We start from the raw sequence: 27,528 nt of genomic DNA on the forward strand, positions 1-27,528 counted from the left end.
CTGCCAGTTTGACCAGTTTGAAGTACACCCCAAAACAGCTGCATTCTGACAGTTGGACCAGTTTGAAGTACACCCCAAAACAGCTGCATTCTGACAGTTTGACCAGTTTGAAGTACACCCCAAAACAGCTGCATTCTGACAGTTGGACCAGTTTGAAGTACACCCCAAAACAGCTGGATTCTGACAGTTTGACCAGTTTGAAGTACACCCCAAAACAGCTGAATTCTGACAGTTGGACCAGTTTGAAGTACACCCCAAAACAGCTGCATTCTGACAGTTGGACCAGTTTGAAGTACACCCCAAAACAGCTGCATTCTGACAGTTGGACCAGTTTGAAGTACACCCCAAAACAGCTGGATTCTGACAGTTGGACCAGTTTGAAGTACACCCCAAAACAGCTGAATTCTGACAGTTGGACCAGTTTGAAGTACACCCCAAAACAGCTGAATTCTGACAGTTGGACCAGTTTGAAAATAAGATTGGAAACCAACTTTATTGTTAAATGTTCATGAGAATTTTATTGCATCTCGTTACTTTACAAACCGGGTTATGTTATGGCACTCGTGTTTAAAACATTTCTTTAAGTGGCGTTAATGTCGTTTTTAATGTAAAACATAAAAGGAACTTATTTTTTGTCACTTGGGTCGGATACCTATCAGGACAAGAAACATTAAACAGATTTGTAATCAAACATTTACTCATTTAGATCATATTATGTCCAAACAAAGCCAAACAATACCCCGAAAGGATACAACTTTGTTTTATTTTTACCCCTTCAGTTTAAATTGAACCTTTGTTTTGAAGATGGACACGACGAATTCCTAAACAATTTTCTTTTTCTGTGGCTTTTGTATGAAATGCTTGTTTTCTGACAATTGTAAGAGTTACAGCATGACACTGATTCTCCTCTTGCAGTGCTACTGAACCGTTCTGTTCCCTTGTCCTGTTGAAGTGGCCAGTGGTCAATCCCCTCTTGAAACTACAAATATGTACATTGTTACGTGAAGGGCATTCAAGAGTATTGTAAAGATTGACACATTACCACTCATTTATTTATACACATCCAAGAATAATGACATAAACAATAATTTATAACTGACTTTGTGTTGGTAAAAGAACGTAATTAAATGCAATTAATTGTTGCAAAAGTTAATATTGTTCGCTCTTACGGTGCACAGAACATTGTAGTGATCACGAACCTAATAGAAAAAAACACCACTTTACATTACATGCACGTGTTAAGATGAATTCGGCACTAATTATGCCCTCAGACAAATCACTATGTCACGTGCAGGGATCGGTCAGTGTTTGTAGGCGTTGCTAACTTCCTGCAGAGTGATATATTGTACGGAACATTTGCATAAATTGCAGATTTTGTAAGTCGGCATAAACATAGAGACAAGAAAATGGTTGGCATCATTGAAAGTCTGCTTCACTTGTAATCATGTTGTTGTTGTTTTTGTCGGCCCTATGTACAGGTCCTAGCACTGACTTAGCGGTGTGCATTGCCCATACCCATAACATAAATATCAACATACAGAATATGAAACAAAAGTGTCAAGCTTAAAGGGGCCAGGTGAGCCAACCAGATAACCATTGTCAACACTCGTTGGAAAACTAAATCTTTTTTCTATTATGAGCAGTTGCAATAGTCTGTAATTTTACTTCTAAGTTGCACGAATGAGACAATCCTTAATGCTCATAAAACTTGCCTAACAGGTCGTAAATATCCTAGGTGCCAACCCTGTCATCATCCAATACATCCCATCTGACCTCGACCGGGCGCAAATGACCACAGCTATTGTTGGGCATGTACCAGTGCTGACGCCCGTTCCCAAGATAAATGTGTTCCAAGTGACTCTATTTGTGGTCGTGATGTTACTTTGCAGTCATAATTGACCATACTGAACAATACTCTGGTTATCAAAACACAAAAGGGAAAACGGAGGTCTTGTTATTTATTCGCTATTATTGTTTTTTTTTTAGTTGAAATCTACACATATTCGGAAAAGGTAATAAGGGCAACCAAATTAATGCTATGGTTTGAAGATTCATTTCAAACCTAAAAAATAGACACTATGACTAGAACTGCCTTTACAACTCATTTTCGGAATTAAGTATTGATACACATAGTTTTAGAAGTATTAACGTAAAAAGGTGAACATATCTATATATGCGATTGCGAAAACTGTTTTAAGGTTCCTGAGAGGTAGCTCCAATTGACCAACATGATATTAAAACACGTATATACCCCAGGTTGTGAAAGAGTCCATAATAATATCATATACATGAAAAGGGGGAAGCAATTTAAAGGCGTATGTTAAAGGTCAATCGTGACAATTATGCAAATAACGGTCATGCAGTAATATGTTGTTCTAAGACCATAAGCATTGTCCTGGAGATAATTTCTTACATGTCATTTGTACTGAACTATAAACAAAAACCTTATTTCTAGTAAACTAACGATATGAGAAAATTAATCAATGAAAATGTACGTTTAGTTTAAACAATATTTTATTACAAAATTGTACAGACAGTAGGTACAAAACATGAACATGATGATTAATGGATTGGAAAACAAGTTAAATAAATTAGATTAATTCCTTTCCATGAAAAAGAAATTTACAATATAATATAATTTACAGCAATTTTGCATGTACACATACGTTTAAAAAAATACATTGTCTACCAGTTCACATTGTTATCTTTTCCAAACAAAAATAGCACCAATAAAGTGTTTCAAAAACATAATAGATATCAAGGGAGTTATTTTTTGGAATTTGGATCTCACAGTAATGGTTATACAAATGTGTACATATAAATGGTAACAACCAGAAGTCGCATGGGGCATAATAGAATTTCAATAAAATACAACACCAATAAACACGTTGGCTGGTAATATCAGCTTCTTTTTCTTGGCTATAAATCCATGTCCAAAACATGGTACAAACCAAAGTTGAGCAACCCTTCAATCATATTACAAGTTTTGCAATTACTTTTAAGGAGTTAAAATTTTAGCTTATTGAAATATTTTAACATCTAAGTTGTTAACAAAATCGCGCATCAAGTATGGAATTGCACTAGGAAAGTCTTTAGCCCCTGAAAATGTAATCAAGTCACTCTATGTATCTGACTTTACGAAGCTTGAACGTTATGTTCGGCTTGAACGTTAGGTTCGTCTCGCGGATATGATGTGTGAAAACTTAATAAGTTAACTCGGCGACAAGAACTGATGTGGCTCTGTTTGTTGGGATGGCATTATAATGTTACGAGGGCTCATGTTTTCCCACAAACTATGTACTCAATGTGCACCACTACTTGTGAAAACGGTGATTATAGGTTACAGTTACTCTATACTCTTATTCTATACTGGCAAAAACAGTTAATTTGGCTTTATCCCAGACATTTTTCAAAATCCAAGCATGTATGGCCCAGAACAGCACATACACGCTCACAGGTGTACTGCGAAGCTCCCTACCAATATCCATCTTAATATGGTGAAGTGCGAAATCTCGAGAAGACATACGTCATCCGTTTCCTCACAAACACAAGTTGTCCCCAGGTCGGGCTATGTTTATATTGTCTTGCGTTTTCAGCTGAGGTCGACGTGCACCGAGGCTTTCCACCGAGACAAGTGGTAATGGACACACTCAGAATCCCATGCAATAGTGCAGAGTTCATTTACTTTTGTACTGGCGCGATTTGTCATGAACTTTCTCCATCGAGCATAAAAGCACACCAATCCATGCAGTCTGTAGATTTTTCCATAATGCGTTGTGAAAATAGACCTAGGCTTACACTCACAAAGGACCTCATACTTTTTATTTTATTCGCATTTGAAATAATTATGATGTTTGTTTCTCCATGTTTCTTGCTTGTTCGAATTCGTACTATCTTTAATACTTGCACGACAGCTTTCAATCAAACGATGTCGGTGACGAATTTCATTATATTTTTAAATGTACTCACTTTATTGATGCTATAACACAATTATGTATAAAAAATGATGAATGAAACAGATGAAAAGAAATTAATAAAATTTAGTGAAGTTTTTTTTAAGTTTATACAGGATTATTTTATAAATACACCAGCACTTACCTCAATTTTACTATAAATTGTTACAAATTTGTATAAAGATATTTATTATATTTGTCTTAGTTTACTCCAGAAGTCTTTTCCAAGTACTTACACAGCTTGACCGATTTAATTTTTGTATGTTTATTTGTTGTAAACCTCGTATCACATGTATTATATGTGCAGAGTGTATAATAAACTTTGAAACAGCTTTAATATAAACGACTCCAGTGCATTGCACATAAATAATCGATAAAATTGGCGAAGAAACGTCAAACATTCAGTAGGTATGCTGTAGAAACTACATGCCATCTTCATTATGTTGTTCGGAGTTAATTTCTATTTACATCTTCAATTATAATGGAATTTGAAGAGTGACCGATTAGAATATTTTTACTTGTCTACATATTGTTATTTAAATAAAACAAAGGCCTTAATGATTCCCTTAATATTTCTGTATTCATATATACACGTGCACCATGTCGGTTTCGCCGTAAATGTATTTTAAATAAACAGAAATTTTAAAAGCAAGCTCAATAAGTCATTAAACACATTAGTCAAAACATATGAGACACAACACATAGTGATTACACATATTTTAGGTCCTGTGTCATGTGTTTCTTGACTCTGAGAAGTGTTTCTGCTCGCAATATCACGTGAGCAATCCGAGGCATCATATGCAAAACCCAATCCTGAAACAGACAACATCATAAAATTACTCAACATTCAAATATAAAACAACCGTTACCATTAAGCATAACAAAAATAAAATGCAAAAATAAATAAATAAATCTCGTACTTTTGAGGTTAATTTTGCAAGCGAACACATCTGAGTATCATATCCAAACAGTTTGCATGTTTAAGTATATTAGAAAATTGAAACATATTAATTAAACTAAACGGACATTTATCCAATTTTGCATATAAATATAGTGGAATTAATGAAGATCTCGATGATCGAAAACAAAACAAAACATTATTTATCTGTAAAAAGGTGTGACAGTGTTGGGTTATGAATACGGCGACTTTTATCCTCACGGCTATTAGGAAAGGAATAATGGAGGCAATAACAATATTCAGCGCAGATCTTCAACAAGAGCTGTCACAGAGACAGCGCGCTCGACTATTCCGCCGCTTTTCATTGTAAGGATTGAAAAGGTTTGCATGCATGGATCACTGTTAGATTAGATTTCAATGCAATACATGATGTGCTTAGACATTACCATCAATGTATTAACATGAAACATTTTAACCATATTTTTTAGTCTAATAATAAAGGGCCATTATTTGCAAAATACAGTTATCTAACTTGGTTATTCAATTACGTTAGGTGGTTGAATACCATTGTATAAAGTCTCAATGCAATACATCAAGTAATTGCTGAGATATTATCCTATGTGTGCTATTTAACATGCAAGACCTTAACCAGAATTTAGTCGCATAATAAAGGGGCAAAAATTATATAATATGAAAGATAGAGTTATCTTACTTGATTAAAGAAGAAGGTTAAATGGTTGGGAGCCTGTGTGTAAAGTTTCAATGCAATACATGATGTATTCGCTGAGGTATTGACTTAAAAGTGGTAACAAGCAAAACCTTAACCAGAATTTCTATGTCTAAAAAGGGGCCATTATTTGAATATAATACAAACTAGAGTTATCTAACTTGGGTAATTAAGTAGGTTGGATGGTTGAGTATCATTGTATAAAGTCTTAATTCAATACCCCAAGTAGTTGCTGAGATATTTACCTATGTGTGCTTACATGCAAAACTTTAACCAGAATTTCTAAATTGAATAAAAAAGGGCAATTATTATCATTAAATGCAAACAAGGGTTATCTTACTTGGTTAATTAAGTAGGATGGATGGTTGAGTACCATTATATCAAGTCTCAATGCAATACCTCAAGTAGTTGCTGAGATATTAACCTATGTGTTCTTGCATGTAAAACCTTAACCAAGGTGTGACGCCAACGCCGACGCCGATGCTTGGGTGAGTAGTATAGCTCTCCATATTCTTCGAATAGTCGAGCTAAAAATGTTAATCGACATGCTGTGAGTCTACCAGCACTAGAAGCGCTTTAATTTACCAAACGATGCGGGATTTTCCGATTTTATTTTATTTCTCTTCATTTGAAGCAGGTTTGATTATACATGTACATCCTGTCTTGTCTAAAATAATAGACGTTCAAAACAGGATTAACCATGTAAAAATAGTAAAATATTCCGTTCACGTGCAAATCCTGTCCTGACCGAACGAAGAGCGTAAAGGGAGAGCAATTGGATTGCAGTACGTGCTGAAACATGGATTTCATCCCCAATCGTTGAGCCAGTTTATCGCGGATGACCGAATTAATTTTCAGTTTTATTTCCAGTTAAAATGCTGTAAATGCACATACATATTTGCATAAACCAATGTTGTTGATTTTTATTGTGGCCTGATATATGCTGCTCATCGCAACATCAAAACTTCCTATGTGACGGTCTTGTAACATAACAAGTATTAAATAGACCTGACAAGAAGGCGTATTGTTTTTTCAAAAATAAAATATGAACGACTCAAGAAAGAAATTGATAAATTGATAAAAAAAATGAAATTCGCACAATCATAACACTCTTTACCAAACAACATTTTGTAAGCTGAATTATATTTAATACTATCAATTAACGGCAGGAAATGCACGCAAACAATGTGCGCTCCTTGGAATGAAACACCGTCCGTGCTAGGAAATAAGCAGGTTCATGTTTGAAGAACAAGTTACACATGTCTTTATACAGAAAGTTCACTTATACGAAAGCACATAGAATGAACTTTCGTAAAAGGGCATTTCCTGTCCATATCCTCTTTATATACAGCACACCCCCATTTAAGTTCTCCGAGGATGTGTTTCCTAAACCCAATTATTTAAAATAAAAGGACCAAACATAAACAGATAATTATGTACAGATACCCCCAGTCCCTTAAAAGTATATTTTTATTTCAATACAGGAGAAAAAGAGTACAGAAATACGCCGGAAATGCGCCATTTCGGACTAGAAAATGTTTTTAAAAAACATCCCTGTCAACACTTTAAACCAAATTAATTTGGATTCTGAGGAAGGGGGCGAAAATCAAAATGTTACGCCCCTAAGTTACACCCCCTCTAAAATAAAATCCTTGAGCCGCCCCTGGTGTCGCCAATATTTGTTCTAGGAAAGGTCATTATGACCTCGACATTTGACCCAAAATAAATACAGTTTTCATTGCCAGGTTTGATAGCATAGGTAAATCATATCACGTGAAAAGGTCAAGTGGAACGCCATCATGGCGTTAATGACACCAATGAAAATATTTCTTGTTTAGAGCCGTATATGGTATTGTGAATCAAGCTATGGAAACCATTTTAAATAGTATTTATTTTCGGTTTGCACGTAAATAATAATAAGAAAAAAACTTCAACCCTGTTTAAAGTCGTAAGACATATAGTTCAAGACTAGTGAAACATGATCCTACATGCAGCACATGAATATACACAACTCGTACTTTTGTACTTATGCTATTTACAAGAGGCGTAAAGCTTAAGATTTAGAACACAAACTTAACAATTATAGACGGTGTGTACTTTTATTTTGGAAAACTAACATATATAAATTATAAATTTTCATCACCATATTCATATTTATTTTGACTCCATTTACTAAAATCTTCGGTCAGATTATTGAACATTATCGTTATTTTGTAGTAAATAATATTAACTGTTGTGATGAGCGAGATATTAACTCCTTACATAAATACGTAGCATGCATGCAGTACAGTATAGAGTTTTTGAAGTAGAAACTATTTAACAGTTGTTTGTCTAAATTGAATGAAAATGAACTTTACAAAGATGTACAGACGTCGTAAAAGAATCTGTTTTCTTTCATGCTTTATGATGAAATATGGGGTTTAAACAGTGAAATAACAACAGTGAAAATATCAATTTGATATTTTCACTGCAAAATAAGAAGTGAAAATATCAATTTTCAGAACTACTTTTAAAATCCTTTGTTGTTACATGTACAGTACTTGCCTTATAAATTTAAATAAATATATAATTGGAAATTAACAACTTACCGTTTATTACCGGTTATCCCGTTTATCAAACATTTTACTGATCTTTGAAGCTGAATGTTCGAACATTTGCTTTCATTCCAAACAAATTACAGACAAAAACAACTGTTCGAACATAAATAAAATTTTATAGCATCATTCAAATGTATTTTGAACTGTTAACCGTTGGAGTACGTAAAATGAGCTTCCTGGAGAATTTACACAACAATTTACAGATAGATCCGATATTTTTTACCCCACCCACATCTCAAAATGTGTCAACAAACTAGCGTGGCATATACTCTTCTGGAAAACAAACATTTTAAAGCGAAACAGACTGGTCTCTGACAGTAAGATGACTGAATATTAACTTTCTATAAAAACACGCGTATATGCAGTCTTAAACTAAGAAGAATGGTTAAAATCCAATGAGTATCCACATTTGTTTTGCTAACACATTTGACCTTCCAAATTTTCATTCTATAAATAGCGGCGTAGTAATTTGGTTAAAATAAAGTGTTTTCAATATTTTTTGGAACATTTGTGCACTAATAATACTTCATTTTTTACTGTTCATAAAGCTTTGCAAGAAAAAACGAGCGAATATTAAGCTATAAGAATGAATAGCAGAGAACTATTTCTCAGCAAACCGAAAGTAGAAAAGTTGACAGCTATAATTACATTCGGAACTCCTCGGCCATTTAATCGAAAACAACCTCGGATGTATATGGATGGTTTACACACTCAAAAAGTGGTACGTTTAAGTCCGCTGCAAGTAGATCGCGTAGTAATTTTATTTAGCAGTTAAACTTTGTGACTTAACTCTTGGGATTCTTCATTATGTTTGCAATAATACAATTCAATGACAATAAATTTAAACTTAGATCAATAAATACAACTCTAAAACACTACATTTAACTAATGATATAATTCAAAAATTTACGAACTACTTCAACAGATGTACCGGCATACATCCGAGGTTGTTTTCGATTAAATGGCCGAGGAGCTCCGAATGCTATAATTATGCATGCGGGGCGCTCCATGGGTAGCGGCGTAAAGCCCACCCTTTTCAAAAAGGGGGTAATTCAGAAATAAATAAAAAAACAAATAAAACTCCGAAAATAAGCATAAAAGAAATAGAAAATTTGTTTATTTCAGTGTAAGATTGTATTAAATTCACTCGTGATCATAAAAAAACTACATTTTCACTCCAGGCTTCGCCACTCGTGAAAATATGTTTTTTCTATGACACTCGTGAAATAAAATACGATCTTACACTGAAATAAACAAATATCCTCTATATACTACCATCTATGAATGTATGACGTTGAAATACCAATAATAGACGCCAGTCGACAGTTTTAAGACATATGGCAACCGCTAATATGTCTTGTATACGCGCCTTTAAAGATAAAAAATCTTGCGCAAACACACTGCAAAAACGTAATTTTATACTATGTTTAATATGCATAATACTGTTTTGATTCACAATGTCAGAGCCTATAAATGCATGTTTCAAATTTGATAAAAAAACAATCACGGCTTATTGTACAATTTTAAGACATATCGAACTCTGACATTAAAAAAAAAGATATCGTTATGTGTTTTAATTGCTATTTCAACCATTTAATCTATACACAAGAGGCCCATGAGGCCTTTGCTCTACTGGCATGGCTCTTGTGGTCATTTTTAATCCAGAGAATGTATGTATGGGTAAAAGGCAACAGACATATAGTTCACGTTTTTTGTTTGGGTTACCTGAAAACGTTGCACGTTCAACATCTGAGGACAGAAAGTGTTGTAAGCAGATTAGTTGTATGAACTAATTAATATGTGCCACGCCAAGGTCATCTGACAAAAATAAAAATGCTTTCAAAACTGTACTCATGGTCAAAATTTCATTTCTGTAGCTTTAAAAATAAAATAAAATGTCAAAAGGTCAAAGTCAAGGTCATCCGAGGATAACATTGATGCTTGTTTCCAAAACTGTACACATGGTCCAAATATCATTGCTGTAGCTTTAAAAATAAAAAAGGTCAAAAGGGGTGGGGCCAGCTTTGGCCCAAGGGTCATAATTTCAACTGTTTCGCTTGAGAGTCATCATATGATGTTCCATAACAAATATCAAAGGTATGAGCCTTGTGGTTTGAAAGAAGAAGATTTTGAAAATATTTCTTGAATAAGGCTCTAGGAAACTTGTGACCACGGGGCAGTGCTAGTTTTGACACCAGTGGCATACTTTGAACAACCATGGTAGCAGACCACTAAATTAGTTCAATTTAAGTAAAGCAAACCTGTGAACCCCGGGGGATGGCCAGTAATGACCACAGGGGCATAATTTGAACAAACATTTTCAAGCAATTGTGCTAAGATGGATGCGCGAACACACAAAAAGATTTTCAAACATTTCCCAATTTAAGTATTCCAAACCTGTGAACCCTGGGGCGTGGCCAGTAAAGACCCCGGTGGCATAATTTGAACAAACATGTACCACCAATTTTGTTTAGATGAATGCGCGAACTACAGACACTTAGAGCCAATAGAGCTAAAAATGGCCTTTGGACTTTTAACAAGAACAAGGCAGAGTAATTCACAAAATCAACTGCAGAACTAAAAAGGAAGTTGTCTCCCTTTAATCCTAGACTTGACTTTACATGTAAACTTGGCTAAAAATAGACAATTGCTTATGCAGACTTGGCTAATACAGGTTAGCTAAAAAAGCATTTTTTTAAACTTTCAATGCCCATAATCTAGGCATGCATGGGCGGATCGGGCTGGTTTTCGAAAAGAACCAAGCTCTGATGGATATCTAAATACTGTACAAGTTTCATGAAAATCGGATAAAATAAATGCAAAATTATAGCCTCTTAAATGTTCACAATTTTTTTTCTAAGATTTGACATGGTCACCTTGTTTTTGATCCGATGCGACCTAGTTTCAAAGTAATCAAACATTTCATCGAGCAAAATATTCTAATCAAGTTTCATGAAGATTGTGGATATACTGTAACTGTTTCTTCCCAAGACTTCTCTAACATTTCACCTAATGACCTAGTTTTCGACCCAGGAAAAACTCTTAATTTCTACCAAAATACCATCAAGGGGAATATTCTGACCACAGTTTAAACAAAGATTGATCAATCAATGCCAATATTTGGTTACAGACAAGGTTTTTTTTCTTTCTTTTAAATGACTTAGTTTCTCACCTTTTAAGACTCAGTCCCAACATGTGAATGATTTCATAAAGAGAAACGTTCTGATTAAGTTTTAAAAAAATGTATCAAATATATTGCCTCTAATACGTTATAAATATCATTTCGATGATTTTACCTATTATACCTATTTACCTCACAATATGACCCACTTTTGAAATACGATTCGATTTTATCAAGGGTAACATTCTGTTTGAACATAATCTGATTACCATGATGGTTCCAGACAAAAAAACCGAAGATTTGTCCTACTGACCTGTTTTTGTCCACATGTGACCCAGTTTTACATTTGCACAACAGTTCATCAAGTGGGAACATTCTGACTGAGTTTGGTGAATAATGGACCAAATATGATGCCTCCAGTGTATTTCTACGATTTGACTTAGTTGCCTAGTTTTTGACTACATGTGATCGACCTTTACAAGCGACTGAGACTGGTTAAAAGGGAACAGTATGACCAAGTTTGAACATCATAAAAACCAATCCTTACCGATGGTTCCAAACAAAAAATATAAGATTTGACTCAGAGACCAAAGGGAAACATTCTGATTAAGTTTAAATATTTGACCAAATATAATGCCTCTTTTAGTTCCAAATAATGTTTTGAGATTTGACCTAGTGCTCTTGTTTTAGCCCCATGTAATCCCGAACAGAAAACAATCAGACTATCGGAAAAGTACCTCGAAATGTATTTTGAAATGCCAGTTCATTTCATAACCCAAAATAGACCTGTAAAGTGTTCTTGTCGTCAATATATTAAATGAAGTGAGAACAGCAACGCAATGAGTTACGTAAACATATTTTGGAATCTTGCCAGAAGTTACTGAGTAATGTATTGATTATAAATTCGTATTAAACATTAAGCTATGATATCTGTATGCTTATAGTATGTTGTTAAAACCAAATTGTAACGGACGAAAAGTCGAACACCGATGGCTCATAACCGAACTTCAGTTTCAATGTTTAAATCCAATGTAAACTTATATAGAATCAATGGAAGGTGCCAGGAGGTAATAAACAAATGATGACTTCTGTGAAAGTGATTAGAATTTGTTGGCGATAAAAAAGTACACTGGTAGAACTACGTGTAGGCGACGACCATGAAGTTTCAATAATAATTGCGTACCTAGATTTTGAACAACATATTTCATAGTACAATTCTCCTAGATTTCAAAAAGACGAGCATTTACCCCAGTTTCAAGATGATAGCATCACAACAGAAATACGACGTCGGATCGGCCACGACGTCGGCAATAAAAAAAGACGTATATCACTATTATTATCGGTCCTCTACGGAAAATTGGACATAAAATGGCCAACCTATATTGAGGTTGTCAATGATACCAATTACTAAGGTACCGTTTCGAATAGAATGATCATACTCTACTGTAATGAATGAGAAATCGTTCTTGTGTGGATTCAAAACTGTTTTACGCATGAATGGTATAGATCTTTGGATAAACCAGTATTTAAATGTGTTTCAAATGAGAATTCAAAACGACATTTGCTTACAAGCATTACTGATATGTTACCGAACAGTTTACGGTTGTCCTTTATCCAAGCATTCGCAACTCCTCTGCCATTTTTATGTTTTCGATAAAAATGGCCGAGGAGCTCCGAATGTTATCCAAGTTAACTTTCAGTCCATATTATACGAATTGAAGCTGTAATCAAATTCAACGTGAAGAAAGGAACTGTTAATTTTGTAATTGAGGAGCTATCGAATAATCCAATTTGATTATATTTGTACATGTACATGTTTCGATCTTATTCCAAGAAAATATGTTAAACGATATTATTTTACCTATCCGTATGTGTACAAGTTCATAAAGTTCAGTATTGAACTCAAGCAGAGACAAGACATGTTAAAGTGATCCTTTGTTTGCAAAAGAAGCTTTGTGTTTAAGGCGAGCAACGTTGAATGTGGAACTTCAACGTTGTTTCGGTTCATTACATAGTTTCAACATATTACTTATTTTCAAATTATTTTAGTTCAAATTTTGTATCAACTGTTCGTTCACGATATTTGTGAGAACATACGTTGTTACGAAGCCAATATACAGTGTTAACGTCTTCATAAACTAAAGCGTCGACGTAAGAATACCGACAACATAGAAAATCAAACCAACGTCGGTTTTCTGACGTCATGCCGACGTTTGAATACATCGTGTTTAGTCGGTTAATGTTATTATGTGAAACTATATAAAATATTTCAACTTCAGTGTTCGTGTGTGCACGTATTGTTCTATAAAATGTTTCTAAAATACTAGTTTAACTAGAACCCTAACGGAACGCAAAGTCGCAAACGTTGCAAAATGCAATTTAGAATTACAAAACAATATATTGCCTCTGGTACACGAAAGAGTGCAGAAGCCTATGTTGCAATGCGATATGAAATGCAATATTAACGTATGTGTTCGTGCGTACATAGTGCACCATTCAATCAATAGATCTGTCGTTCTTGACAACAATGTCCGAGCCTTCTTACCTCACTACCTATAAAGGCATTAGCATTTGATTTTTCTTATGAACAATTTTATTAATGCAACGAGTTTGGATTGATTACTTTGTTTATTTACAATATTTAAATACTCATTGAACATTAACATTATTATAAATATACAAGTACATTAAACTCAATTCGAACTGATCGATCGTATTATGGTCAGATTACGTTGGGTAAATGGAAGGATTTGGTTATGGATTGGTCGAAACACGGTCGTGTATATAAACAAAGTAAAATGAGCCTTGTCACGCTTACAACCTATCAACGCTTTCATTACAAATCACAACAGGCATTGTCACCAATTTAACATATATGTACCTTTGAAACAGTTTCAAATAATAGGCCGTCCTCTTCAATAAAAGTATAACACTTCTCCATACACGCTGTGCTCAGTTGGGCTAAAATGCATGCATGCACATTACAACATATATTATAAATAAAGAAACCGTGCTTACAATGTGACCATGTTAATCAAGCAACTACAGATGTACTTTACTATTTATTCTATATAAAAGTGATAATCTAAAACAAAATTATTTAAACAAGAGCGGTCGTAAGACAGCGCGCTCGACTACGCCGCTTTGACTTACAATACAATAACGATGTAATAATACCAAGTTTGGTCTCTTTATGTCAAACCTAACTAAAATTATTTGATACATAAGGTGACTTTGATGCTGCCCTCCCACCAGCCCGCCCAAACAATGACGCAAGTCATTCAAATAACTTGATTTCCCATTATGAAAATGTGGTTAAGAATATACAAATATGCCTTTCAAAGGAAATTAAAAAAAAATAAAAAAATCAAGGGCCATAACTTATATTTAGGCTTAAAACGGAGTTATTTTTCTTGTTGTAAGATGGTCGTAAATAATTTTGAATTTTATTAAGTGCATTTAATGAACGGTATAGAAGTTTTTTTTATTAAAATCCCAACTTGCCCTTAACTTTTACTTGCCTAAAACTTTAACCTAAGTCAATCAGGGGCCATAACTTGTATTAAGGATATGGAGTTATGTAACCTCATTGGGTGATGGTCCTGAACAATTGTGTGAAGTATTAAGTCAATTGAATGAAGGGTATAGAAGTTATTAAACAATATCCCAACCTGCCCTAAAACTTTAACCTAAGTTCCATAGTCAATCAGGGGCCATAATTTGTATAAAAGATAATATTGAGTTATCTAACCTCATTATGGGATGGCCCTGAACAACTGTGTGAAGTATTAAGTCAATTGAATGTAGGGTATTGGACTTATAAGTGAAAATCCCAACTTGCCCTAAAACTTTAACCGGACGCCGACGCTGGGGCGAGTAGTATAGCCCACCTATTCTTCGAATAGTCGAGCTAAAAACGTAAGCTATTATAAAAGGAAGGAAAAAATCATTAGCTATATAATGAACACACATCTGAACAGCTCCGGAAGATAATCTAAGGTTTTTTATTCTATCATTAAACAAAATAAGATTGACCTTCATAACCGTTAATAAGTTTAAACTGAATGTTTCCAAATAGTATCACCGCTAAAACCAAAAACTACCTATTTAATTATAGATGTATAAATATGTTTTAAATCAGCTCTTTAATGTACATTATCACACAGAAGACAAGCGGCTGTAGTAGCATCTGCAGCATTCTCCGGAGACTTGGTATTCTTGGCATGAGAATTACAAAAATATCGAAGGACCAGCAATCACTTCACGGATAGATATTTTGATTCCTTGAACATTGTTGTCTTCCATAATATAAGGCTTTACATATTTACTAAACAAAATTTTGGAGAATTTGGCTACAATATACATGTGTTTGGAAATTTCACAAAATGTTCTAACAAAGAGCATGTAATCAAATCCTGTCAAAAACGTATCACGGTGGTGAACTTGTGTCTAGTTCAATTTTATTATAAACCAGAGCTCATCTATACAAATTATGAGTATCCTGGTTCCTCTGAATTATGGAGAGGAATTCAAGATAAAATGTAATTGTATAGGTTTTACTACTGGAAAATTATTTTTAGAGTTTAAAATGTAAATAGAAAATAGTAAAATTGAGTAAGCAAAAAAGGGTTAGCCAAGTCACCTGAGAATATGTGCTAGCAAAGTAAAAATTATATGTTACATGATAACTGTGTCTAACTGTTTTGATTATGCATTGTTATTCTTTTCTCATTCAACACACAAGCTTTTATTCAAGAATTGCTGTTATGTCTTCTTAGAGGCGGCAGACCAGAATATAGAGTCACTTCCCTGAAAATACACACATTGCATGCCACTGAGTGATCACAACTGGAATTCCCCTTCTTCAAATACATCTAATACCTCTTATATTGACATAATATAAACTCATACAAATAGTGAGGAAAATTAATATGTTACCTTGCTAGAAAATGAGATATAATCACTTTACAAATCCAAAACTTACATGTTTAATTAACTGGATTTCTTTGCAGCAGCCTTCTTTTTAGCGCGTTTGGATACCGACAACAAGTTGTTAAATTGAAACTTGTCAGCCAAGGAACGAGGAATGATACCCAAGGCACTTTCCTACAAATTTTACAAAACTAGCAGTTACTTATTAATACTATTGCAATAGAACTTGGAAAGTGAACTTTATGAACATGATTTTTCAACAAGAGCTGTCACAGAGACAGCGCGCTCGACTATTCCGCCGTTTTTCAGTGTAAGGATTGAAAGGTTTTGGCAAAACATGCATGGATCACTGTTAGATTAGATTTCAATGCAATACATGATGTGCTGAGATAATAACATAAATGTGGTTGTATGCAAAATTTTGACCAGAATTTCTAAGTCTAATAATTAAAGGCCATTATTTGCAAAATACAGTTATTTCACTTTGTTATTCAAGTAGGTTGGGTGGTTGAATACCATTGTATAAAGTCTCAATGCAATACATCATGTAGTTGCTCAGATATTATCCTACGTGTGCTAACATGCAAGGCCTTAACCAGAATTTCTAAGCCACATAATAAAGGGGCAAAAATTATATAATATGAAAGATAGAATTATCTTACTTGTTTAGTATTGTGAGTATACTTTCAATGCAATACATGATATATTTGCTGAGATATGAGATATTGACTTAAATGTGGTTACATGCAAAACACCAGAATTTCTATGTCAAATAAAAAAGGGGCCATTATTTGAATATAATTCAAACAAGAGTTATCTAACTTGGTTAATTAAGTAGGTCGGATGGTTGAGTACCATTATATAAAGTCTCAATGCAATACCTCAAGAAGTTGCTGAGATATTAACCTAAGTGTGCTTACACACAAAACCTTAACCAGAATTTAGAAGTTGAATAATAAAGGGCAATTATATGCATTCAATGCAAACTAGAGTTATCCACCTTGATTAATTATGTAGGTTGGATGGTTGAGTACCATTGTATAAAGTCTCAATGCAATACCTTAAGTAGTTGCTAAGATATTAACCTATGTGTGCTTGCTCGCAAAACCTTAACCAGAATTTCGAAGTTGAATAATGAAGGGCAATTATTTGCATTAAATGCAAACTAGAGTTATCTCACTTGGTTAATTAAGTAGGTTGGATGGTTGAGTACCATTGTATGAAGTCTCAATGCAATACATCAAGTAGTTGCTGAGATATTAATCTATGTGTTTGCACACAAAACCTTAACCAAGGTGTGACGCCGACGCCAGGGTGAGTAGTATAGCTCTCATTATTCTTCAAATAGTCGAGCTTAAAAGGAGCCATTATACATGTATATTCCCTTATAGAAGATCGGAGATTGACGTAACAGGCAGGATTACACCAGACTATTTTCGTATTTTAACAGAACATCTTACTCACATTTATAACTATTTGCTTTTAAAATCAGAAGATAATAAGATATTTAGAAAGAGGTTCCTTACAAAACATTCCAATTATACCATTTGTAATTTAAGTTGCAAGGTAATTGATCAACTGCAATAAGCAAAATCTACTAGTTATACATGGATCTATCATCCAAAGGTCACCTTATACAAACGAGAATTGCTTAGTTGCAGAAGGTAGGCTATTGGGTGGGGAAATAGATCACATTCTGCATGCTAAGTGTGTGCTAGGAAAGGATAAACAAACTACATAAGCTTAATGTGAAAAAGAAATTGCAAAGAAACTCAAAGATCTAGCTAAACTACTGGGTATAATCCAGAGTGAGTGCAATTAACCATGTACCAGTGTGATTTGAATTGAACTTATCATGTGCTTTTATCGACTCACAAATAAACTGATGTATTGATCAGCCAAATACATGATTGGCTACTGGTGCCTGGTTAATTAATATGCACATTACGCTGAGGAAAGACAATGTGGTTTTATAAAGCACAGAATAATATTGGAAAACTAGGTGATATACTGAACCACAGCCAGATATCTACATGTACTTACCATAAAAGTATGTGGAAGGTAGCCACATGTCACTGCATCAAGGGTGACAGTATTCAGCGCTGACTTCACAAAAGTGGAGGCAGTAGGAATGAAGAGGCTGGATTTACGCATCTTGGTCATGTTGGTGCACACAAAATATGGATGCACACACTAAAAAAAATATGTTTCTTAAAAAAAAATAACAGAGAACAGCTTTCTACAGTTTTTTTTATGATAAATCTGACAGTCTAACAAGGGACGTTACTCGACAATTATAAGAGTCAAAGTTATAGTTCCTTGCTGTACCTGTGCATTGTGTAAACTTGTTCAAAATTTCATTTTAAGATCTTTTTACAGTTTTTGAGTTATGGCGCAAAAAAAATGATAACAACAATGCTATGATAATACGCAGACTTTCTAAAACAGACAAGCTAACAATGTTAGAAATAAAAGTTACCTGCACATTAATTCCTTTGTCAACATACTCATAGTTCAAACACTCTGACAAATACCTCACATACACCTGTAATAAGCGAAACCATAGAGAATTAACATAAAATTGTTCTAAAGCCATTGTAATGCTGCATAAATGTTACTTATTCCTACATTAACATTTCATCTTCTGAAATGCCAATAAGATCAAATATAATATCAGTGGCGGAAATTAGCACAAGCCTACATGCCCTGCACTGGTTAAATGCTTTCCGGGCTTCTGGATTTTATATAGCAGGGCTTGTTCAAAAATGAAATGCCAAGCATTAGAATAAGAATCTGGGCTTTCCCATCCAACAGACTAATTTTGATGACTGATATATAATGCAAATTTCAATTTTTACAGCACAATCACTTTTTTGCTTCTTTTATCTGTTCATGATATTGAAGAGTAAGAGGATAATCATGTCATTCAGTGACACGACCTGGATGCCATACCTTGCAGGCTGAGTATACGGAGAGAAGGGGTGTGGGTATCACCCCAGAAGCAGATGCAATGTTGATAACCACACCTTTCTTCTTCTTCAACATGCCTGGCATCACTATGCTACTCATCTGGAATACATTATGTTGGCAACTGAATACATGTATGTGCTCGTGTATGTGCATAGAACAAAGTCCTCCCAACTTTTATGTGTGCAGTTTTATGATATGACTGGTGTTATTAAACAATTTCACTATGATTCTGCACCATAAGATAAATACTTTCCAATACAATTAAAATACTGTTTGAGTACTCTGACAGGAAATCTTATAGTAACTGATAGAATAAATAGACATTCATAAATTTAAAATTCATATCATTTTAAAGACAAGAGGGCCAAATGGCCCTGAATCGCTCACCTGTGATATATTGCACATTGGTTTGATAAGAAATCTGGATGGTTCAAAGTAGTTAAGGTTTTTTAGAAGTCTGGGTCATTTTTTACCCCAATGCCAAAGTTTGGACAATAAAGGTAGAGGTCCACTTAATGATGTATTATGCCAAATAGCTCTAGTCCTTGTGAATTCGGAGAGAATTTTTTTTAATGCTTCTATTATATACAAATATTGAAAACCTAAGCCTATGAACACGGGGCGTGGCCAATTTTGACCCCAGGGCTAAAGTTTGAACAATCTTAATAGTGGTCCAATAAACGATGCTTCATACCAAATATCTAAGGCCTTCGCCTTTTGGTTTCGGAGAAGAAGATTTTTTAAGTTTTCATCATATACATATATAAGGAAACCCATGACCGCCCGGGTGGGGTCAATTTTTGACCCCAGGGCCAAAGACTGAACAATATTGGTACTAGAGTCAACTAGATGATATATCATGCCAAATATCTAAGCTCTTGTCACTACTTGATTTTACGTGTGTATCTATATATGTATATTTGTTATTAATTGTTGTATGTGGCCCATATTGAAAATTGGTATGTGTACTAAATATGTTATCCAGTTTAAATTAAGACGTAACTTGTCTTTGTGAGTTCGGAGAAGATTTTTTAAGTTTTCACTATAACACATATAGAGAAAACCCATCAGCCCCGGGGTGTGGCCAATTTTGACCCCAGGGGCATAATTTGAACAAATTTTGTGGAGGTCCACTAGACGATGAATCATGCCAAATATCTAAGCGCTAAGCCAAGTAAGTTCAGAGGAGATGATTTTGAAGTTTTCACTATAAACATATAGAGAAAACCCATGACCCCCCAAGGGGGCGGGGCCAATTTTGACCCCAAGGCCATAATTTGAACAATCTTTGTAGAGGTCCACTAGACGATGAATCATGCCAAATATCTAAGCTCTAAGCAACGTAAGTTCAGAGGAGAAGATTTTTGATTTTTTTTACTATAAACATATAGAGAAAACCCATGACCCCCCGAGGGCGGGGCCAATTTTGACCCCAGGGCCATAATTTGAACAATCTTTGTAGAGGTCCACTAGACGATGAATGATGCCAAATATCTAAGCTCTAGGCCAAGTAAGTTCAGAGGAGAAGATTTTTGAAGTTTTCACTATAAACATATAGAGAAAACCCATGACCCCCCAGGGCGGGGCCAAGTTTGACCCCAAGGCCATAATTTGAACAATCTTTGTAAAGGTCCACTAGACGATGAATCATGCCAAATATCTAAGCTCTAGTCCAAGTAAGTTCAGAGAAGAAGATTTTTGAAGTTTTCACTATAAACATATAGAGAAAACCCATGACCCCCCGGGGCGGGGCCAATTTTGACCCAAGGGCCATAATTTGAACAATCTTAGTAGAGGACCATTTGGTAATCCTTCCTACCATATATCAACGGCCTAAGCCTTGTGGTTTTGGAGAAGAAGATTTTTAAAGTTTTTCCTTTTGGTTGCCATGGCAACCAGAGTTCTGCATGGAATTCAATTCTTTGAACAATTTTCAAAGGGGACCACCCAAGGAACATTCCTGTGAAGTTTGGATGAAATTGGCTAAGCGGTTTATGAAGAGATGTCGTTTAAAGTAAAAGTTTACGGACGGACGGACGCCGGACAAATTGTGATCACAAAAGCTCACCTTGTCACTATGTGTCTAAAAAAGACCAGCAAAACATCTCCATAATAAAAATTTACTGATATACTGAAGGGGAAGTGTTCAAATGAAGATGTATAAAATATATATGGAAAGCAATATCTTGAATAAGATCTCATTTTCAGGAGTAGGTAAAACAATTAACAGTGATGAATCTCAACCCTAAACCTTTTAAAAGCATCATCTAAATAATCATGTTGTTACTTAAAATACTTCCTAACCTGCAATAGCAGACCAGTCAGTGTTTTAAAGTACATGCATTTCTTAAAGTAAAGTCACATCATAAACGACTGTAAGGTTGTTAACATTTAATTTTAATTATTAGTGCTTGATTGACAGTAATACAAAACAGCACATAACCGTTGTATGTATAATACACAGGTTACCAGATAATCTGGACGTAAAATATGTTGTTTCCTTCAAACATTTTGACTTGCAATTGCACTAAATTGCCGGCTGGTATGAAACTCTCAATTGTGTCATTTTATCACGCTGATCACATGCACGTTACATGACAAACTTGATTTAAGAAACACAAGCTTTGTAACCACTACCTACATACCATTGTCACCGATGTGCAGTTAACATGCAGTAAGTCAATGAAGAGCTGGAAAAAAATACATTCATTTTAAAGGTAGTTTTCTTGAAATTAATTATATAAAGCAATGTTCTATACATGTAATTATATTTTTGCAATTTCCCATTTTTAACAGAATAAATCAATAAATATTGACCAAACAATAAACTTTTTGACCCAAATAAAGAATTAACCAGTTTTTTAGATTTATTAATGAATCAGTTATAATACATGAATTACATAAACCATGTGTAAGATTTTCTAAATTAACATTTTAACCACCTTGCAAATTATATATATTTGTAATTTATATTTATATAAAACTATAAATATACATGTTTATGACATAAGGTACTGAAACTGACCTTCAACAATTAATTTAAAGGTTGTTTTTTTCTATAGTCCACAAGGGTATCTTTTTCCCTTCTTAATTTTCTTTTTTTATTGATTCTGAAAGGATTTCTCTTACCTTTTCCCTATCTGGTATATCGAGGAAAAACTCTGGGTACTCATAAGATAGACCAACATTATTTACTGAAATATAAATGTAAATAGGGGTCATCTATTAGTTTAGATGTTTGTATATTTATATATACAACGTTCGTGCTGCTCAGAGCAGAATGATTTTAAAATGATACGATATAAAAGTACATAAGATTCTTTAGAGTCCATCTTAATATCACCAGACAAAAATAAATGAGTTCAAACAAATTAGTGTATCTGGTATATTTCCAGCCAAAATATGTACTTCAAAATATATCTCATTACAACCAAACACAAGAAAACAAATAATGAGGTACTTATAAGTATTTAGTATTCAGCACAAATCTGTACATAAATTAATTTGATGACACAGAAGAGATAATTCTTGATAATATATTCTTTATAGTCTCTATGTTTAACAATTCCTTATACCCCCAGGTAAATAATAATTGACATTATGTAACTATCATAATATTGTAATGAACAAATCACTTTCTACAAACCTATCTAATATAGATTACTTACCAAGCACGCCTATATCAAGACCTTGTAACTGATTACGGATGTTATCATAAATGCTGGTTCCCTGAGAAAAATCTGCTGCAATCGTCTTAGTTTTTACTCTGGACACACCTCCTGGAAAAGTAGGCATTATTTGTTAAGGCTACCTGAAATCACCACAGCAGATGCAAACATTCATCCTTTTTTCTAAATAGGTAAAGCAGCACAATTAAAAAGTAGGCCATTTTTATTGTAACCCGCATGATAATTTAAGCACAAGAGGTTATGTCGAGATGTGCACCAAGTTTTACTCATTGGTGTAGCCACGGTACACATTGTGTTAGCACTACTTTTAAAGTTAGTAAATTTACGGAAGTTTGAGGTTCTGCTGATATTATAACCTTCAGTGCAATATTCTTCGCAACCAACAGTCAAAAGCGCTATAAACTGAGCAATCAAGGATTACACAATAAAATCTTGTAAAAATGTGTAGTTGAAGAGCTATTAAAACCTCAATGATGATTTACTTACAGTGAAAACAAGATTTTAACTGTCATTTGTGTTATGGTACATGAAGACAGAGGGCAGTGTATTGGAGTACTAGGGGTATAAAACATTAAACAATGAGTTTAATGTAAATACTTTTAACAGTTTTTCATGCTGCTGACAGTGACAACACAAAGACTATGACATAAACTAAAAATACTACAATGTCAATATATATTTTTTTTTTAATTATGAAACCTATTCTTACCTATTTCAGCAGCAACGTCATCAAGTTTAGACTGCGTTCGGCTGATCAGTACAATGTTCATCCCACTTTTTGCCAATTGCCTGGCATATTCTTTACCAATACCATCTGTGGCACCAGTAATAACTAGAATAAAGATGTAAAGTGTAACTCACACATGCAACTTAGAACTGAGCAACCTTTTGCCTTTTTCGTTAGTCTAATAGTCATTAAATTTATGTTATATCATTTATATAATAATATCTGAGAGAAAATAGCAAATATAATATATTAAAGGACTTCATCAAACAAGAGTGCCACAAGGCTTTGCATCATTTGCCAATAAAGTGGCCATAACAGGGCTTTCTCATCTTCTTTAGCAGGCCCTAGAATAGGGCTTAGTATTTTTCCCCAATTATAAGACACGTTTCCCAAAAAAAGATAAATAAAAATAATAATAATACAATTCATGTACTCATTGTTTGCACTGATATTATAATTGTGTTTGTTTCTAATAATATGTCAATTGCTTTTTGTTTTAATGAATGAGTTTCCCAATTTGAGTTTTTTACATGTCAATATTTCTGTAATGAAAAGGGCATCCCTCTACCAATTTTACACTGAAAAGCCCTGCAAAGTCAACAGTTGCAAACTATTAACGGACCATAAATCAGGAGTGAGTAAAGCCATTTGGCTTTTAATAGATAAAAGCCATTTACATTATAATGCCTATAAACACTGTCTTTTAGTTTGTAAAAAAATATGGAAAAAGTTGTGAAAATAAGAAAGTCAATTGATGAATTTAATTTGGTCATATAAAGGGCCATAACTCCAGCAAGACTAAAATGGTCTACAAAGTTATTAAATTCAACCACAATAGTATGCCCATCCACAAGGCAAGGGCTTTGTTTTTAGTTGTTGGAGAGCAGTGTTTAGCAGATTTTCTCCTCAGAGCAGTATTGATGGAAATAATGCATTCCCTTACTGGAAACAATCAAAACTAGGGATTCATGTTGTACAATTGTCTAAAGTTTGTCATGTCAAGAGCTCATGCCAAATTGGGGCACCACAGATCCAATTTATGCATCGTGAGAAGCTGTACTCAGCATTTCTCATGTAACACCCAATTCATCCTGACTTGAGCACAAATACACTCATTCATAGCAAAAGTGTGATGATAATTGCGCGCTTTAAAGAAAATCATGCAATTTGACAGACACAAAAATAAACCACATGAAGACAGAATACAAATAATGCTAATTTCCATGTCAAACTATTAAATATAGCTATATTTTCCTGCCCACTACTGCTCTTAAACCTGTATCTGAAATTGGCTGGATTTTTTCCTGCCCACTACTGCTCTTTAACCTGTATCTGAAATTGGCTGGATTTTTCACTATCATTTAACTACAGCTACATACATGAGTCTTCCTTCGCACTGGGAAATGTATGTACAAAGTTTCATGTGAATATCTGGACAACAATTTTAGATATATACTGAACAAGTTTAAACAGATTATGAAGCTGATCAATACAATGCAGATACTCAACAATTTATTAAAACCAGAGTTAATGGCCTTTTTAAGTGCATATTATGCAACAGTCAATTGTTACCACTCCCCCCCCCAGGTCCAGGTCCAGGGGTATACCAGGAATATGGGTTGTGTTTTAACCTTCCAGGTGGCAGTGCCGGGTGAATGCGGTGGTTTTGCGTGGTTACAATTGACTAGTGCATTAATGTCACTGGCAACAGTGAACACAAAAAGATTCAAAGTTTTAAGTGCATATCTTGAACTGTTTTTAAAGTTATTGCCAAGGTTAAAGTTGTGCAAAATTGACTATAGTCAATATCAGGCAACTAATACAGATAACAACTATAACAGTCCGAGTTTTGGGCCTCCGGCGGAGTCGGGTCAAAAAGGCCCAGTACCAGAAAGGCCCGGTACAGAAAGGCCTGGTCCAGAAAGGCCTAGTTTTAAATCAAAGGAAACACCTGTATTGTGTTTGAGGGTGTTGTACTTTGACAGGATTAACGATGTTTGTCTTTAATAAGGTGATAATTATCGTTTCACATTATCAGTTGCGGTGTGTCTTTGATACTTCAAGGTAAGTAATGTTTGGCAGAAGAAGTGTGATAAAGATATATTCATACTATTTATCATTGTTAAACACATTAACCTTGTGAAAAATGCATTATTATGTCTGTCAATAAAAAAATGTTAATGTCACGCCGTTGAATTTTTCTGTACCCACTGAAAATGGTGCAATTTCGAATTTCTGAAATGATTTAAAAGATTATTAAAGACATTATGCCGTTTTTAATAAATATTCATTTCTATATATCTAAGATAACGACAGTTATCAAAGATAAAACATCAAACTGGGCCTTTCTGGTACAGGGCCTTTTTGACCCGCATTCATGGGGTGAAAGTTCAACCAGTCGACATACCTTATTCGAGACGGAAAAAATGTTATTCTATAAGTCTGATTATTGATTGCTGTAGTCATTGGCAGCATGTTAACACTTAAATTTTTACAAAACCTTACAATAAAATCAAGAATGAAGAATGTCAAATGATTCTTATGATCAGCTGATACTCTCATTGAACATGTTGAACCGCCGGAGGGATTGCGGGTCAAAAAGGCCCGTGTTAACATGCTGCCAATGACTACAGCAATCAATAAACAGACTTATAGAATAACATTTTTTCCGTCTCGAATAAAGAGTGTCGACGGGTTGAACTTTCACCCCATGAATGGTTCAGTTGTTATTCACGCACAAACCTGCCCACTCTCCTTTGGTCTTCAACGATCGACCTATCCCTGCAAGTCTTCCAAGGGCATACACCTTCAATACTTTCAACATTGAGAAACATAACTTCAATGCAAAGAAAGACACAGTTAGCCCTCCAATTACAGCAAAACTCTCCGTATAGGAGCCGAGAATCGCACGTACGGTATCAGCTACCATGTTTGCCGGTGTTTGTTTGGACTGGAGTTAACCCCCTTTACAATCGCGCTATCGGAATAGTAGTCTGGTTCCCTGCTTACTGATATTTCATACAGTACGATAGTGTTAGGGGAAGGAACTCCAGACTAAAGCTGGCGACCAATAGTGGTTACACACCACCATTGTTATTCCCTATATAATTCAATGTAAAATTATGATTTTTAGACAACAATTAAAGGCATTTCGAGCGAATGCAGGCTATGATAACCACATATATTCTTAAAGTAAAAGCTTTAAATTACCTTTTAAGCCAATAAAAAAGGGGGGTCAAGTTATTCCTAAGAAAAATCACTCCACTTGAAAAACAAACTCTAAAAATTGCACCGTCCGCCTTGACAGATCTTCCAAAATGACCTTTCAACTATACGGCAGCGGATTATGCTTTAATCTCTACTCTCAATGATAAATCAAGCAAGAATAGATACTTAAGGTATAAAAGTTTCAGGAATAATGATAGTTTTGATTTACAGTGTATTGAGCATGTGAAAACATGTCTATCAATCATAAGAACATTTTTTTTTATTGAGAATTTTCCACACAACGGAAGTACATATGACGTAATGGTGACGTCATTCCTGTAACGACCAATTGTATCGACCGATAATTATCTTTGCTCACTGTAGTAGACAGGGAACCAGGACAAGTGTTGTACAGGGTGATACTGCAGTGCGTTCAGTAGGGCGAGCGTTTTTCGTTTAGAAAAATTTCTTCTTTTTTCTTTTCTTGTGTTTGACATGTTTGTTCACTGTTTTATTTGATGTTAATTAATACGTGTTTCATTGTTTTGTTATGTCACATGCATAGTATATGCATTGACGAATAAAAACTTGAACTTGAAGCAAACGTTTTGTTTTGTATCCCTGTTGCAAACGCAGCGCATACACGTTAAGCGGGAAACCAAACAGCGAACGTTCGCCGCAAACATCTTTACTGAACGCGCTGCAGG

At 34.5% G+C, this 27,528-nt stretch overlaps 1 protein-coding gene across 2 annotated transcripts; it reads right to left on the bottom strand.

The window, feature by feature from the left end:
* Positions 1-4,327: 4,327 nt before the first annotated feature.
* Positions 4,328-26,598, bottom strand: LOC128232330 (very-long-chain 3-oxoacyl-CoA reductase-like). 2 transcript variants are annotated; one of them, XM_052945825.1, is made up of 10 exons: positions 26,357-26,598; positions 23,597-23,719; positions 22,867-22,977; positions 22,328-22,392; positions 21,844-21,888; positions 19,181-19,297; positions 18,708-18,773; positions 18,272-18,421; positions 16,281-16,402; positions 14,346-16,105 (listed from the first exon to the last, which is right to left on the bottom strand). In XM_052945825.1, exons 1-9 carry the CDS (start codon positions 26,541-26,543, stop codon positions 16,289-16,291), a joined length of 978 nt encoding a protein of 325 aa, XP_052801785.1. In that variant the 5' UTR covers positions 26,544-26,598; the 3' UTR covers positions 14,346-16,105; positions 16,281-16,288. The 2 variants fall into 2 exon arrangements, with proteins under 2 accessions (XP_052801786.1, XP_052801785.1); XM_052945826.1 differs by lacking the exons at positions 14,346-16,105; positions 16,281-16,402 and adding an exon at positions 4,328-4,766.
* Between the last annotated feature and the right edge of the window lie 930 nt (positions 26,599-27,528).

Source organism: Mya arenaria, chromosome 4, assembly GCF_026914265.1.
Source record: "Mya arenaria isolate MELC-2E11 chromosome 4, ASM2691426v1".
NCBI classification, from domain to species: domain Eukaryota; kingdom Metazoa; phylum Mollusca; class Bivalvia; order Myida; family Myidae; genus Mya; species Mya arenaria.